Raw genomic sequence first — 17993 nt, 5'->3', positions numbered from 1 at the left:
CATGCATTCTGCTGTGTAGTCAGTCTGATGAACACATTGAGTGGAGGCGCCTCCTGGTGGCTGTTTCCAACTACTGCAGGGTATAATTGATAAACAGCCATCAGACAGCAACATTTTTATTTTATTGTTAATGTGGTTTGGGGCTGATGTGAGCTCACCCAGCTGTTACACATTTAATCGTGTTTTTAATTCCAACAATGCTTTTGAATATGAACAAATCTGTCTGAGATATTTTATTCTGAAGCCGCAGCCTCTCCAATCTGAAGCTGTGTGTTGTGAGGACGAGAGCCGGTGCTTTTAGCTTGCATTTGGCCCATATTTTGCAGACCCCCTTTCTGCTGCATTTTGCAGCTAAACAACCAAATGATATGAATTATGTATTGTTTCAGTGGAGGAGACTTTATCTGTCTTTGTAGCCTTAAAAAGGAAACCAAGCCTGCCGATTTTTATTTTGTTGTTTACTCAAAAGAAATCACTCAAAAGAATGACAATTACAAACAGACCCAGAGGAACAAGGAAAAGATTACATTTTTAAAGGAAATGCCCATGTGGTATGCAGCCGTGTTGAGGTAAAACTAGCAACAGCTCAGAGGGCTGAGAGGGCCACGGTGGCATTAAATACAGGCTTCTTTATTGATGTTGTTACGAGGAGAATTCAGTTAACTCAGTCCCAGTGCAGTGATGAGAAATGTGAAATAAAACTATGATGAACATGTAGAACAACACAGAGAAAAGAAGACAGTACAGTATACAGTAGTGCAGTACAGTACAGTGACTAAACATGGTCGAATCCCTGCCCAATAAATCATCCTTCCTTCTTTTTTATTGTCCCACCACCTGACACCATAACAACATACACTGGTTTAACTGTAAGAACACAGCACAGCAGTCTGAACCTCAAACTTCAGACTTTGCAAACATACAGAAGACAAGAGTGGCAGCGCTTACTGTATTACTGTACAGTCGCTGCCAGCATCTCTCTCTCTGATGAATAAAACTTGAATAAATAATGTACAAACTTGAAAACAGCGAGAACAATTAAACATTCATTCTCAGATTTCATTAATATGAAAGGCTACATAGGAATCAGACATCTTGGATTTTTTTCTGTTATGTTTTGGAAGTTTGGACATTTATCACGTTTTGCAGACAGCAGTGGCTTCAGATGGAAAGTTGACTCTTTTTTTTTTTAAACATGATTTTCCAACCAAACCATTAGTCAAAATATTTTTCTTTGTTTTGCCCTAAATACCAGAGGGGTGTCATAAAGGACAATGTGTACCAGAGAATAGTGCAGTCACAGAAAAGCTGACCCAGCTCTGCTTGGTACATCTTTGTACATTTTCTATTCTCTTCCCCTGCTCAGTCTCATCATTCCCACTTCTGAAAATCACAGCAGTGAGGATTATTTCAGGAAACCCTCTGGCTGCCGTCACCATCTGCCTCCTCTGTTCCACCCTTCTCCTCCATCTCAGTGCTTCCTCCAGCGATTCTTGGGTTTCTCCTCACACCCGGGACCCTCACAGGTGCCAGGGAGTGGAGGCGGATGTGCGGGTGCGGCCTTCGGCGGGGCAGGTGTTTCTGCGCCCTTGCTGACGCTGCTGAGCAGAGCCGGGAGCTCGTTTGAGATGGCCCTCTCTATCTTCTCCAGCAGACAACCGCCGGTCCAGCTGCAGTGGGAGGAAAGCTGCTTGAAACTGGAAACTGGATTCACACCGAAGAAGTCCTGGTAGGCCTCTTTGTTGGGTAGGTCGAACTTGCTGACATTGGTTTTGGCCAGAATAGATTTGAAGATGTAGTATTTGTCCGGGTCGTTGACTATGTCTTGGAACACCTCGTAGGGGTCGCTGAACCAGCCCAGCTTGTCGTAGTAGGTCTGGAGGTAGCGGTCCACCAGCAGGGCATGGATGCGCACACGGATGCCATGCTGGCGGATGAAAGCGATCTTGTTCTCCATCTGATTCTCAATCACCTGCAGGGGAGAAGACCTAATGAGTGCACTGAACTTTTCAAAGCGTGGCTAGGATCAATAAAACTGACTGAAGCAATTACCAGTTACTATATCTAAACCCACAGTCAAGAAGTCCTATCATACCTGGTTGAGGTCCTCCAGCAGAGAGGTCTCCTCCTTCATGAAGAGCCCTCGGCTGGTGTCTGCAGCATAGTCCTGAGGCCAGAAGGAGCTGACGTACACCCGAGGAGGCTCTGTGACGTTGATGAGGGGCGCCATGCTCCAGAACAGGGCCCCGTAGACCCTCATCAGGTCCTGGGTGGTAAGACTGTCGGCCTTGTTGAGGATGAGGCGAATCTGGGACTCGCGGCCCTTCATCTGCTTGAAGAGCATCTCCAGCTCCCCGCCCACATCTAGCTTGGTGGGGTCGAACACCAGGAAGATGAGATCAGCTCGATCGATGAACCACTGGCACACGTCATTGTAGGGGTAACCTGATGGAGAGGAGATACAATACACGGACAAATAAAGGTTTTGGCTGTGTGACAGTTCCCAAAGCAGCATGACTGATGCATTATTTGAACATTTAACATATGAAAAGCTTTTTTTGTAACAGAAAAAAGTAACACATATGTTGTTAACAGGATTTCTGGTTCAGGAACTATCACACATAGTAGTACACACACATAAAAAGGTGACTTTTGCAAAGATCTGTTACATTATTTGACTTTTAGCTCAATAAGCTGTCAGATGTCTGAAGTGGATATTGTTGTAGTAAGTCTACTGGTTATCCGCAGCCTTGATATAAAAACATGTGGTCAATGGTCACCTCTCTCCTGCTGTTTGCGGTTTTCAATGATGCCGGGCGTGTCGACGAAGGTGACCCTCTCCAGCAGCTTGTGAGGCATCTCGATGCCCACCAGCCGCTCCAGGAAGCCTTGGCCGAACTTCTCCAGAGGTGAGAAGGACCGTGAGCTGTCTGCTGCCATGACGATGCCCTCTATGGACCGAAACTTCTCACCGTGCATTATGACTGTGTACTCTGAGGTGGTGGGCTCAGCACCTGGTGGAGGGGTGAAGACACAGTCTGTATCAGCGGGTTAAACTTATGTGTTGGTTGGTTTAATATCACCTGATATGTGTTAAAATACATGAGATAAACCTTTTTATATAGATAATATGTAATTAACTAGTAATTTTGTCTTAACTAAGCATGTATTACTGCAAACATGTGCCTCGGATAATGCAAAATGACTAGATAATTAGACATTAAAGTAGAAATAGGATTTTTTTTTTGCTTTGACCTATCTTTATGGAGAAAATGTTGATTGCACGATGTAATGGCTATAGACTAACTACTTGCTACAGCCTGGTCTGGTATGACCAATAACTTATAACGGCTGATACGCTGGCTAGCTAATCACCAGTGACGGACACACAACTTATACATTTATTAGCACTGTTCAAGCTATAAGTTGCTAGCCGCCAGCTTAGCCACCTCCATGTTGAGAGCTGTGTGCAGACAATCCCGGCTCAGACTCTGAATCATAGATTGCTCTGAATGTTGTATACAGCTTCTCGACCTAACCTTATACTTGTGATATATTAATAGAATTATGAATCTTCATTGCTACTCTGGTCTACACTGAGTATAATAGGACAATAGCTGTGTGAACCTGTGTAGAGCTCCTGTGAGGTGCCGTGAAGACCCAGCAGGTAGTTGATCATGGAGGACTTGCCGACACTCCACGGTCCCAGGAACAAAACCATGGGCTTAGAGGTGATCTCACCATCTGCAGAGATTGTGACAAAGACATGCACAGATAAAAAAGGTTTTAAGAGAGAAAGAACATAGAAAATTTGCTTCAGCACAAAAGACAAGTGCAGCATCAGGGTGTCATCTTGACCTGCAATATTACCATGTATCATATTGCTGAATACAAGGTTCTTAATTTAACTACAGCTTCTCTCAGGACCAGCCAGAATTCAGTTTTACATGAATATTCGTGTTCCTCAGACATTTAAAGTTTTGTGACCTCCCCTGATTTGTTTTTGTCATCTTAAGGTTAAAGTCTGAGGAAATAACAAAATCAAAAGGGCCTACTGAAGTGAAGTTTCAACAACACATTGATGCTCCCCTCACACTCCTGATGGTGTGCATGTCTTTCCATTTTGCACCACAAGGGGCGCCAGAGTCCCATGCCACAAGTTGAAGTCTTCATCCTGCTCCTTTGCATAAATAATACTCCCTGCCCTTGAGTGCAATGGAACAAAGTTGTAGGGAGTCTGGCCCACACAACGTTCCCTTTAATTTTCAGCAGACAGAGTCCTTATTGTGCTTCTCTGTGCGCCTGGTTTGAATAATGTCAGGTCCTGGCTCTGTTTCTTCTTAATTATGACTTTATTGGTGCTTCACTGTTTCTGTGCGACTTCAGTTTATTAAACAATGTGCAGGATGGTGTAGGGAACTAATAGAGGAGCTGTGAAGTGACGTGTTTTTGGTCGATTTGCTATTGGATGTTGGCTCCAGTGTGCCTTTTTTCACAATACTGCTAACTGCTGAAACTGAAAATGGTGACTAACTTATTCGTTCACAGCATGCAAAATGATAACTTCATATTTTACAGGGTGTGGTTCAGAAGTCCGACTGTAACTTACAACAAAATGTCTCAGGAATTCAGCCTGTAAAGCTTGCTATGACAACATTGTTCCCCTGTAGGAACACACTACTGTTAATGCTTCTGCACATGCTGTTCTATCCAGGTGTGATCTCCAACAGGAAGCTGAGTTACCTGTGACTTCATGCTGCCTGAGCTCATTATACTTGTAGGCCTGCTCCATTGGCTTGATGGCAGTGTGGTAGATGTCCAGCAGCTTCTTCATAGCAGCTAGAGAGAGAAAGAGAGGGAGAGAAGGCAATGTGCAATAATTGGGATGTAATGATGAGAAGACATTTTGGATAAGAGTATTATTAATGCCCTTGCTACCATTACTGATTACAACAGTTCCTTTGGCAGTGCATGATGAATTGCTCTCATAAAGTTTATTGAATCGAGCCGAGGTGATTAGAAGAGCGGCTCTGCTGCAGCACTTTGGCCCCTCTGAAATGAACCAATCTGGTTTAAGAGAACAGAGGGGCTTTCATGGCCACGGACAGAGTTACACATTTGCACTGATTAATCACCTGCCTCAGGACCTGTCTGCACGCTCACACACACACACACACACACACACACACAAACACACACACACACACACGCTCACACGCTCACACATACAGCATCGGCCCCGGGGACTGGACATCATGAAGCAATTTTCAGAATAGTTTCGGCAGAAAATCCCCCTCAAAATTGACTCAAACTTCCTTTATTCACATGCAAACACATCTGTTTTTCTTTTTCCATTGACAAAGTAGCTGTAAACATTCTTTCATTTCAATACAGAACTTCGAGCATTTCCGCAGCAAAAGTCTGAAAGACATTTGAAATGGTGGGCGGCACAGCAGTGTCTTCACTGAACGTCCATGTGGGTCTCACTGGTTCATGTGTATGAAGTATGTAAGTGTTTGTGTGTGTGTATATATGTGTGCTGGTGGGAGTGAGGTGCTTCATGCCCTTACATTGCATCTCCAATAATTCTAAGTCTGTGTTCCTCACCTGAGAACTCTGCTGAGGGTTCAGTAGTAGCCAATCGCAGTGTCTCCTCAATGTGGGCGCGGTCCCTCGGTGTCGGTCCTGCTGCTTCATCTTTCTTATGCTCTGATTGGAGGATTAGACTGTCAGTCAAGTGTTAAGGTCAAAAGCCCTGACATGCAAAGCAGTACTTGGAACATTCATACATGCAATCTGGGAATGTAAACTGGTTAACCCATTTTGGGAAAAAGTTGTGAATGACATAGGGAAGTGGTTGGGTATGACGGTACCTAAATCACCAAGGTTAGGCCTTATGTAGCAAAATATGACCTTGTTGTGATAAATGTAGGGGTCGTCACAGCTGCTTGAGTGAACCTCAAATTCTGGAAGAGTACATCACCTCCAGATTTTGAAAGGTGGAAGAAATCTATATTAGAAATTGTGTCATACAAACACGTTAGCTCGGGTCAGCAATGAAGTAGAAAGATGTGGTTGCTAAATTCCTATTATGGGTATAAGAATGTGTAGCTACCAGGTGCCTGTGGATATGTTGAGTTCCTATAACAGTACGGACAGTTTGTTCAGATTTGACTGAATTGATAAATAAAAAAATATTGAATTATATATATTACAAAAAGGGGAAGCAGTACATAGTCTGACAAAGACGGTCTGGGCAACAATTTTGCAGGTTTCTATGGCAACTGTAAAATGCACCATGTTCTCCTCAGTGTTGAGGAAGCTACTTGAAACCAGAGTTTTCACAAGAAAGTTGACCTACAGAAAAAATAGCCTATGGAGAAATCTAGTTTGGTTAACTGAAGATACTTAAAAAAGGTGCTTCAAACTACTTTTATAAAAAAAAAAAAAAAAAAATCAAATTGATTATGTACTTGTCAAACAAAATTATAACAAAATATAACACAAAAAATAAGTTTACTGCAAAACAAATTGCCCATGTTCAAAAATAAAAGAAAATAAATATAGAAATAAAATGAACTAAACTAAACTAAAATGAAATAAAATAGAATAAAATAAAATAAAGTGCAAAAGTGCAATCTTATTTCATTGAAACTTTGAAACTCCATCCCTTCCTGAGCTCCATACATTTTTTTTGTAGTTTCAGTAGTTTACTACACAAAAAAATGAAAAAAAAGGTATTTAACTACTTGAATCACAGTGCAAATATGAATGTAGTTACTGTAAAATGCTGTTAACCTACTAGTTTAATTACAGAGTCCATTACTCCCCAACATTGGTTCTCTTGTCCACATAGTACAAACTCATCTGACACTGTTACATAATAGAAATGCTCCCCCAGGTAAATGGTTTCCTGAGTTGTGAGCGACCACACCATCTGGACTAAGTACAGGCCCAACTGTTATATCATGCCGTTGTCCATCTAAATGTATATTCCCTTCCTCTGCTATTTTGGCTTGTTTATTTCTGTACCAGAGGTTGTTGATAATTCCCTTTAGCTACACACAGTGTCATATTCAGGGCGCTCTGCATGCCAGAGAGAGAACGATAGAGACCTCTGCTGTTGTTCCATGGCCCATCTCACTTTGATGCAAAGTCAAACAAGAATCATCGTTTGCTATCACTTTTTAAAGATGTGCTTACTTCATATAGAGCTTTATACATGGTCATGTATGAGCAGTGTATTCAGTAGATCTGCAATGAACCATTTGTAAGAACAACTTTTGTTTTGACAGGTTGTGGTCTGGATGTCCTGCAGCTTATTTCCAGAGAGGAAGTAATTCTTAGAGGGGTCCTCAAGGTGAATTAAAGCGTTATCTTACAGGACAAATCAAGTCATGTGAGATGTGAAGAAACAGACCTGTCCTCATGCCTTTATTTAAACATTTATGAATGATTTATCAGCCATTAATAAATCCTTAAAGAACACCTATGTTGATGAAAAGCTGACTAAACACATTTTTTCCCCTTCTCTGTTGTCTGTGACCGTTTCTCTCTCGTTTTTTGTGCTCTGCTGTTTCTCTCCTTCCTGTAAGAGGTATTAACCTTGCTTTTTCAAACGGAAAAAATGTGTTGGCATTGTACTAACACTGAAATGTTTTGCTCCCCACCTCAGGAAAAAGATTGCTTATTTCTCTTTGTGTTGGAAAGTAATTGTGTCTCTGTGTACATGATTTCTAGACATATTCTTCTTTCAAAACATAATAAATAATACATGGCTGAACAGTTTCCAAAATATTTCCTTTTGTTGACTTGAATGCAAACTCTGCAGATAGAGCAACAAAATCTAAAAATATGGCACAACTCGTGTTAGAAAAGGTACTGCAGGCTTTTAACTGTGATTAATTACTGTGGATAGCCTAAGAATTTTCAACAACCCGGACAAAAACACCCATTGCGTCCAACAGTCTGCACTGACACTCACAGAAGTGTAATGAATGAAGCGATGAAGTGGGATTAAGAGCTGGGAGACTCAGCCATCATCTTTTATGGCAGGTGTCAACACCCAGGCCTCAGATAATGGCATGCTTCCTTAATTACAGAAGCACCCACTGGATGGAGACAGATTTACTGTAACAGGATCCCTGCTGCTCTACTTGTCGCTGCTCGGACTGTCTGACAGAATGAAGGCAAGACGTTTTACCTTCGGACAGAGGTTCTCTTTTGAGATGAAAGGAGAGGAATTTGAATTTTACATGAAAAGTTAGACCTATGACATACTATCAACCCAGTGTTATCTTTTTGTACCTTTGGTTTGAGACTGTGAAGGCTCCTCTGCAGTCACCTCCTCGACATCAGCAGGTGCCTCCTCAACTGTCGCCTCCTCAGCGACATCTACTGCTGCCTCCTCCACTGATTCTCCTTCCACAGCTACATCCTCAGCAGATTCTGGTAAGACCTCCTCCACGACGGGCTCTGGCTCCGCTTCAGGGACAACCTCTGGTTCTGGTTCAGGCTCTGGAATCACCTCTGGCTCTGAAATGACTTCAGGCTCTGGCTGTGCTACTTCTTCAATCTCAGCCTCTGGTTCTGGTTCAGGCTCTGCAGTCACCTCCGGTTCTGGTTCAGGCTCTGCAGTCACCTCTGGTTCAGCCTCAGATTCTGCTACCACTTCTGGCTCCTCAGGTTCTGAGTCTGTTTGAGGAAGTTCCGCTGGTTCTTCTTCTGGTTCAGATTCAGCCACTGCAACCTCTTCCTCAGCTGCATCCTCAGCAACGGTATCTTCCTCCTCTTCAGCCTCATGTATGAGAGCTTCCACACCTTCCTCCTCAGCTGCTGCCTCTGTATCCTCCTGTGTGTCTTCAACTGTTTCTTCTTCCTCCTCTGCAACTTCTTCCTGAGGTTCACTCACTTCCTCCTCTTCGTGGGGCAATTCTTCCTCTGCCTCTTCCTCACCTTCCTCGACTATCTCCTCCTCCTCATGAACCTCTTCCTCTACCTCAGCTACCTTCTCCTCCTCCTCTTCAGAAGATGCAACCTCTTCGGCAACTTCCTCCTTGTCCACACTGTCATCCTCAGCCTCCTCGACAGCTTCCTCCTCAGATGTCAACACCTCTTCTTCTACCTCTTCCTGGGAAGCTTCCTCCTCCTGCTCTTCTTCTCCATCACTTGTCACATCCTCTGCAGAAGCATCCTCCTCCACAGGAGCTGCCTCCTCTTCATCCTCTGAGGAAGAAGCTGGCTCTTCTTTGGAATCTAAAGCTGATGGTGGTTTGCAGGGTTGGCACATGGCCCTCTCTGGGGCCGGGGTGTCGTTGGAGGAGCTCTGGCTGGCGGGCTCCTCTGTTGCGTCACATCCACAGGAGAAGAGGTCTCCCTCTGGTTGCTGGAGCTGCAGACGCACCAGAGGCTCCTCATCTTGGATGGAGGACCCTGCCAGGAGATGTAAGAGGAGGAAAGATGTGATTAGACAAGATTTCTCTCTGTGCTTGTGTATCTTTCCAAAATGTATCACAGTCTCTGATCAGCACCAAGACAAATGAGATACCTGACCAGAACACTAATCACCATTACCCTTTAACAGAAATATGTTCAGAAATAAATTGACCAATCAGACTGCACGGTGTAAACCAGCCAGACCTCTGCCGACTAGTCACCTTTGTCTGTTGCGTCAGTGCAGGACCAGTGCTCAGTCACTGTGCAAGAACAGAGCAGATCAGATGTCCAGCACCTCCCAGATTTAAGACTCACATTTCAGCTCCTTGAATGGTGACACTAAAGCTCGGACTATTTGAAGCAGATGCACAGTGGACAGTTGCCATTAACAGTTGTGTAGAGAATCTAAAAGAAGACAGCTGAGTGGACAGAGTGGCTTGGAACAGAATATTGTATTTATTATCATTGCTTACACTCATCACTGTTGTAATGTTTTAATCTCTAATTCATGAAAGAATTTCCATGACAAGGGTCTTTAAAGGGGTTCTGGGTTCTTGGTGAATAAACAGGTCACATTGTTGTGTTTTACTGACACTCAGAATGCCCTAAAACACTGGTACATGAATGAATTTAGGCTTACTGTACTGTTAGTCCCCTCTGTATTCTCTATTTTAAGATATTTGAATGTTTCAAAACATGATCTCTTCAAAATATGGAAAACATACTTGAATTTATGTCTGTTTTAAAGGTCGTGTTGACCGATGTAATTTGCAACCACTTCGTGACAAGAGCATTGGATATATGTTTTTTTTTTCACATGAAAAATGCTTTATTCTGTGGATTCTCCGACTCCTGGTTAAAATCTCCTGGACGTCTGGATCTTTAGTTATCAGAGAAAAAAAAGTGAGCACACATTAGCAGGTGCTAGGCTGGCGGCCAGTCCCTGACATGCCAAAGAGCATAGGAGAAACATTGATTTGTAACGTGAAACTGCTTTATCCATTGTTTTTACCAGTTTAAATCACTGGGTCTGTTTGTTCTGGAGAGGGAGAGACCTCTGTGGATAATTCAGCTCCTGGTAAAAACCTCATGAACAATGAACACTGAAGGAATTCTAAGTTTCAGCTCGATGCAATTGGCAATTCTCACCTCTAGATGTCACTAAATCCCCCTAAATCAAGCTGTACAAAACTAAATCCAAAGTGAATGTACATCTGTAAACTAAAAATGCTAGTAGCTGTTATTCTAATAAATATACAACAAATGTGCATATCGTGTATGGACATAAAGGTTCATCAAAAGCAAAGCCTCAGATGGGTTCCTTCTTTCTCTCAGGTCTATAAAACATAGAAGACATTTACAAGCTGCTCACACACACAGTCAGGACCACAGGTGAACAGACATCACCATTCCTCAGCATCATACAGTAGATTACAGTTACTATGGCTTCAAAACAATCAAAGCTATAACAGGGGACTCCCTCTCAATTACATACATGTACATTAGATACTCCTCATGACCACAGTGTACACCGTGACCTCTATTTAATTATAACTGCTTGCCAGTCTTAAGACCAAGGAGCACATAGTGGTACACAGTGTGATATGAGGTGTCTGAATGTATGTCTACAGTTCATGTTACAAAGTGGGGTCATCGTGTGGGATGAGGAGTAGTAGCTGGAGGCAGCTGTCATGATTTTTTTTTTTTTTTTTTTACGTTTATAAGGTGTCTGGAAAAATGCCCACCATGTGCAGACAGGCTAAGGCTAAGGAAGACGCTAACACACGTGATGATAGCTTTAGGTACTCTTACGCCAGTAAACCTGCAATAACTTTTTTGGCCACGCGGGGGCGACACAAACAAATTGTGAACACAATATAGAAATCATCACATATTAAGTTGATATGGCAAAGTTGTTAGCAAACCAGTTGCACCTCCAGCAGTTGCAGAGCAACATAAGCACTTATTTGGAGTCATGTTTCAGGTCACCTTATGAATGATAAGTCCAACATTCACTCTCTTTCAGCTCTGTTTTTGGTCTCCACCAGCTCCTGATGGAAATATTTGACTCTTTGGCTGCTAAATGCTCCACTACAACCCCCTTTTAAAAGTCCACTGCTATTTTTATGTTTTTACTACACCTATGTGATGACATTTAACCAGAAGTTTAACCTACCACATACCTTTCTCACAGCAGCCATTTTGACATGTCATAGTAGGAAAACCACAGGTGTAACTACTAACATTAATGTTAGCTGTATTCCACTTAGGGGAAGCCCTTGTATTGTCAATGCTGGCTCACTGGGACCGCTTACTGGGACACTTAATGGAACTGAGCCATTGTTAATGTTATCAGTTTCATCTATGCTTTTCATACTAAGTCAAAATGTCTGCTGAAAAAGGTCCATTAAGTCCACAGTCCTGAATCTTTAAAGGTCCTGCGCATCCACATGGGTGTTTTCAAAGACTCTAAGTAGTTGGGTTGAAGATGGGTGGAGGTATACTGGATATTATGTGATGTCATAAAACTCTGTACTTATGAGAATGATAACAAGGTAAGACTAATAATATGCTTACATGACATGACTTGGCAAGGTGCATCACCAATGGTTTCTTTCTAAGGATGCTGCATGATCATTAGTATGTCTGTCCGCTGCTTTCTGTTTTAAATATGGATGTGAAAGCACAAGTGTAAAGCCCCAGAGCTGAGTCCACCAAACCCTGATCAGCTGCTTCTGAATCAAGACACATGCTCATCTGGCTATCCTAAATGATGCTGACAGGACTCCGTGTACTCTCTTTTTCCTGCACCATCCTCCATGACGGCTTTTTTGGATCTATTTTAAGGCCCTGAATCACACACAAACCATTTTGTTCTCATGCTGTCGCTTGTCACCTCTTGTATCTGGAAGCTTTATTAGCTTATCACCTCCTGAGGGGATTGTCAGCGTTAGTTACTGGAGAACATCAAGTTTATATTCACCAAAACATCCTCACTGTGTGCAAACTGTGAAGATGAAGACATTAGATCTCTGATCGCAATGGTAATGCATTCTAATTGGCTAAATAGAGTCTTAAAATCAAAATCCAAGAGACTGCCAAAGAATAAAATCCAGCACATGAATCAGCTCTGCAGACATTTGGGGTGTAAAGGTCTACTGATCTGAGGGGACAGTCACATATTTATGGTGTACTTCCTGACAGAGGTCAAGGCACAAGCCTGTCCGGCTTTCTGCTCGAGCCACGAGGGAAGTTTGGGTGCTGTCCAAAGACATAGTGCTACAGCTTCATCTGTGTTGTAACATGAACAGCAGCAGCAGCCAAGATCCTTGAGTGCACGGGTTGCCAAAGTTAAGTGACATTACATAACAGGAAGGTCAGCCCCTAATCACCATTTACTGGTTTGTTTACATTGCATTTAATAAGGTGAATGTGCTACAGGTTCTTTGATTTCATTTCCTGACTGTGATCCATCTATTTATGTAGGAAGCAGATCTTTGCACACCTTGATATGATGGTTTAGGACACGCTCAATGCTGTATTTTCACAGTAAGTGTTAGAAGAGCGTAAGACAAAATGTATAACAGTTGATAAATAATGTAACCTCGAGGCCTCCAGGCGATCATACGAGCTGGATTCAGTCTATTAGCTTTTCTCCAGCCTGCATGCCTTGAGATAGTTATGAAGATAAAGTGGAGAGATCACTTTCTGCTGGGGCCAGTGATGGCTAAATTAAATTAAAGTTAACAAAGTTAAGAAGAGCGGGGGAGGAAAATATGAGAGACAGAACACAAGTAAAAATAGTGCGATCTCCGAGACACATTTTGTTGAGATTAACGAGAGGGGAAGTTTTAGGAGACAAATGCACAAACAAAACATTACTGAATTATTTGGGAAACAGTTTCCCAAGTAGGCTCTCTGTTTTTAATCACAATAGCAACGTGACCCAGGGATGGCATGTGGATCTGTTGTGTGGTCGGCCCATCACATTAATCCAGACTGAAATGTCTGAACAACTACTGAAGGGATTGCCAAAAGTTTTTACATGTTTTTGATGTTCATCCTGATAACTTGGTGCTTCCCCAGTTTTTCCTTTTGTACCACCATGAGGTTGGTATTAACATTTTTTTGAGTGAAATAATCTAAATATCAATCAATACATTTGGTTATACAGTGATGTCAGGGTGAATTATAATAACTTTGATGTCGCATTCATTTTTCATTTAGCGCCATCATCACGTCAAAATTTAAATTTGTCTTACACTCTGGTTTATGACCAAATGTCCCCATAATAATCAGCCTCAGTTCTACTCTGTGTTAGGTGCTAATCAGCAAATGTAACCTTCTAAACATTAGCATGTTAGCATGCTGGTGCTTGACGAAATTGCTAAACTGATAGGCTGCGACATCTGTGATCCATAGAAAAGAAGAAACATTTTCTCATTTTTAAAGCAGCATTATAAATGTTTATGGCCACTTGGGGGCAGCAAAACAAGCCATAAACATGACGTTGACATACTATAACCTTATGAAGTTGATATGGAAGAAGTCACAAACAGTTGACCGTTTATACATACAGCAGACATGGATTTTTGGAGACTTGTTGAAAGTCTAACATTGACTCTTCTTTTTGCTCTGTTTTGGTCTATACCAAATCCAAGAAAAAGATCTAGCTTTTTAGCTGCTGAATGCTCCACGAAATTCACCAGCTAGTCTCCAAATTTGTCTGTCAGCCGTTTGGTGCTGGGTAAGTGGTGGAAAGTTCTTTTTGTGCTGAATACAGCTGAATGCTGCGACTTTAAAACCGAAACAATGAGCTGAAAGACACATAAATGCACGGTAGAGCTGAGGGAACTGCAGAATCGAGTGATAATTTTCAGTGGGTTTGTCGCTATGAATGTGCACATTCACATTATTCAATCCATTGTTGATATAACCATATTTAAAAGTGCAGCTTTAAAATTTTCTTTAGGGATGCACAATATTGGATTTTTTGCAGATATCCGATATGCCAATATGTAACTACTCATTTGACTGATAACTGAAAGCGATATTGATACGTATATCCACTTTTTTCCCTACTTAATATTAGTGATCATAGACTCTCTTCTGCAATGGAATTAACATCATATTATGCATGCATAATTTTATCGTGATGGCCCACCAGCAGATGGAGACATGAAATACAATACTATTCAATGTATGCAATATTTATTCATTGTGCAAATTAAGAAAAGCATGATGGCCGATTCTAAGAGTTAATTTTAAAGAAGATATTACTATTATGAATTCTTAATTTTCTTACATTTATTTGCAAAGCAACTGTTATAATTTAAGTTGCCTCAAGCATAGATATAATTATCTATGTGAAGCTAACTACTGTAGGTCCTGACTCCTGAACATTGTGGGAGTATCAGAGTGTGCACATCCAAGAAAACAGCACATCATTCATTGAGTTATTAATGCAGAGTGAAGATCTTTTGTCTGCTTCAACTAGCGTCAAAAAGTTGAGTGCACTGTGCCTCTCTGGTGGTTCCTCACCCTGCTGTTGCTGCGGTTAGGCCTGGGCAGAGCACTGTGTCGTGGGGACAGAGTGGGACAGGTGCCTGGGTGCTGGATGGTACATCTTTGAGACAGAAATAGTCCCACAATGAGTCAGAGGGTGAAAAGAAGGAGGGATAATTCCACTTCTATTTTCAGGGAGCGTGGCGCTCCCCTCTCCTCCCTGTGATTGTCATGAGGCTGGCCTGCAACTCTGCTGCACTATTGCTCTCTTTTCCTGCAACAGCGTGCAGCTGTGCGTGACTCAGTGTCTCTTTGAAGAGCGAGAACAATAAATGTGTCAGCACTGATGAGATGTGCTCTGCTTACTGTGTAACCTGAGTCTCGCCTTGATGAATGACAAGTTAATATGTTCAAACACATGCAAAAATTCTGCTTCTAAGACCTCAGTGCCTAAAGCGAGGATGCACAGGAACACAAACGTGACCAGCAGTCATCCTAATTCATTAAAGGGTAACTTTGGTGTTTTTCAACCTGGACCCTATTTTCCCATGTCTTTGTGTCTAAGTGACTAATGAGAACAACAGTTTTTGAAACTGTTCCAGTATTGAGCGAGAGGGCTGTAGCTGGCAGCAGCAAAACAAGCTGCAATTTAAACACTTGGGGCAACCATGCACTGTAAACGTACATTCACTGAAAGTGCTTGTTTTTGTCACTGACCGGCTCAGATTGTTATTGTAAGTGTCTGACAACACTGTACAAGGATCCCTACAGAGAAGGAGTAAGGTCCTTTGTGTTTAACCAGAAACAGCCCTAACATTGCAATCATGAAAGCCACCAGACTCCAGGGGCCAGGTTGAAAAACACAAACGTTACCCTTTACGGCTATTCAGCCCAAGGTAAGTGGTCTGCAAACCCATTTTGAGTTTTACTTATCGTTGCCATAGCTCCAGCACCAATTGATTACAGAGACAAATTCAGACACAGTCTTTCTCTGCTGCTAATAAACTTGTAACACTCACCTATTTATCTCATCATCCGGTTTGCTATTTTTGTCAAATGTCATACTTTCTGAAACGTACTTGCGCTCAAATAAATCTATGTGCATGTTGTGGAGGGGGGTGTGGACTGTTCATCTATGTCTCTACCTCACTTTATTACCACTTACTTCAACTTCTAATTGTCTAGTTATGTAACTTTAAACAGTCCAACTGTTGCGCTACTGAGCTCTGGTCCTACATGCCCTCTGCTGTGTTCTCTCATGCCTGTTTTAGCTGGGACATCCCCTGGACATGGACCCTGCTGACTGGAATGACAGATTAGCAGCTCTGCAGACAGAGCAGAGCGGGAATGATGAATGAGACATTTGACGCAGCACTGACTTTTGACATGGAGTGTATTTGTGCTCATGTGTGACTTTACGATTGTCTTGTCATTTCAAGTGTGTGCACCTCAGTACGTCTTTGTCTGTGTGTGTGTATGTATATGTTGTAGATGTGTGTGCATTCCTGTGAGCCTTAAAGAGATGTGTATCAGTGTGGTGACCACAGTATCTGGTGACTTTGTCTGACTGACGCCTGACACCTGACTACGGCAACTTGCAGGGGCCAAAATGAGCCGGTGGAAGGGCAGACAAGGGTATTCTGTGCCTTAGCTTCAACCAAGCATGACAAGTCACTTCTCTAAAACATGTGAAAGCAAACAGAGCAACAGTTGTGATGTATAAACTTTTATATAGTTTAATTATGTACCACTAGTGTCATGGCTGTAGTTTCCAATTTCTGCAGTTTAAAGTTTATTAATTTGACGTGGAATGAAAGGCAAACCCATAAAACATCAAGCGACTGTAAAATGCCAAAATCTTCACTTGAGCACCCACTGAGTTGCACGCACTCATGCAACTTCTGTGAGAAGACAGTCAAACCGAAATAGATCCAGTGGGAAAACTAATAATTTCTGCCAGCTTTTTCTTTGGCTGCAGCGGAGAGTGTGTCTTTGTAGTGGGTCCAAGTCACTCAGTCAGTGCTGTCACTGTGCTTCTCTCCAGGGCGGAGAGAATAAGCAGCAGCAGACAGGACAGTTTCCATCAGCTGGTGTCACACCTCAGCCCTGACTTTTTCACTCGTACAACCACAAAGCTCCATACTGCACCACGAAACCCACACAGTACACTTTTCCACTCCAGTCAGCTGAGTTTACGTAAGCTGTGTCGTTTAAACTTTGAAACGTATGTCAACCCAACTCTGGCCAACTGGCAGGAAGCAAAATGAGCAATCCATAAGTAATGAATGGAGCTCATTCAGCTGCACATTTATTCTCATTATATCAACCACTACAACTAAAAAAAGATGATCTTTTCACTTTTCCTTCATTAATGACGTATCACTGTCCACAGTGAACTCTAAGCAAGACACACAAGACACACAAAGCTCTGACATTTCATATCCAACTGCAGTGGATCAGCCTTTTCATTTCACAAACCACACCTGCATCAATAACCCCCTCAAATACATTCACCAGCACTTAAACCCTGACATAGTAATACATATAATGTAAAGCCATGCCCTACACCATACCTGCAGCAGACAGGGCCAGCAGAGACAGCAAACAGCACACAGACAGCAGAGACTTCATTTTGGCTGCCAGGGGCCTTCCCTTCGTCTCCCCACGGTTATATATACCGCTCTGGCTGAAGGTCAGAGGGCATGCCAGTGGAGGTGGCGCTCAGAAACTGCACCCATATCAGCCATTGTGTGTCAGCGCAGCTGCCTGGCCCCATCAGGAATGTTGAGAGCAGAGAGAGGCCGGAAGACGGTGGCTGACCGTGTTGTAGGCTTGTAGTTTTATCACCAATTAGCTCATGGCCAGAAACACGTGGTGAAAAATGTTTTTTTAATGCACAGGTCAATATTGAGATTTGGGGCTATTTTGCCTCCGTAACATTTATGTCTTTTTTTCAGACTAGTGGAATGATAACACCAGAAATACTCATGTAGGTGTTTGTTTTAGTTCAGATTTCCATTCTGGAATTTTATGAGAAAAGTGAATATTTAATT

General features: G+C 42.4%; 1 protein-coding gene across 1 annotated transcript; it reads right to left on the bottom strand.

The window, feature by feature from the left end:
* Positions 1-439: 439 nt before the first annotated feature.
* On the bottom strand, positions 440-17623 carry LOC126390081 (sarcalumenin-like). Its single transcript, XM_050044197.1, has 8 exons — positions 17514-17623; positions 8308-9432; positions 5608-5709; positions 4744-4839; positions 3628-3744; positions 2781-3014; positions 2096-2445; positions 440-1972 (listed from the first exon to the last, which is right to left on the bottom strand). The coding sequence occupies exons 1-8, from the start codon at positions 17569-17571 to the stop codon at positions 1472-1474; spliced, it is 2583 nt and encodes an 860-aa protein (XP_049900154.1). The 5' UTR covers positions 17572-17623; the 3' UTR covers positions 440-1471.
* Positions 17624-17993: the final 370 nt, after the last annotated feature.

This window comes from Epinephelus moara, chromosome 5 (assembly GCF_006386435.1).
Source record: "Epinephelus moara isolate mb chromosome 5, YSFRI_EMoa_1.0, whole genome shotgun sequence".
NCBI lineage: Eukaryota > Metazoa > Chordata > Actinopteri > Perciformes > Serranidae > Epinephelus > Epinephelus moara.
Note: the sequence above shows the minus strand (reverse complement) of the source record. Positions and strands in the feature narration are given on the sequence as shown.

Coding starts and splice junctions, on each gene's coding strand:
- LOC126390081 (XM_050044197.1), bottom strand. CDS start 17,571: ATGAAGTCTCTGCTGTCTGTGTGCTGTTTGCTGTCTCTGCTGGCCCTG. Junction 2,446..2,780: donor CCGCAAACAGCAGGAGAGAG/GTGACCATTGAC, acceptor CCTCTCCATCAG/GTTACCCCTACAATGACGTG. Junction 1,973..2,095: donor TGCTGGAGGACCTCAACCAG/GTATGATAGGAC, acceptor TCTCCCCTGCAG/GTGATTGAGAATCAGATGGA.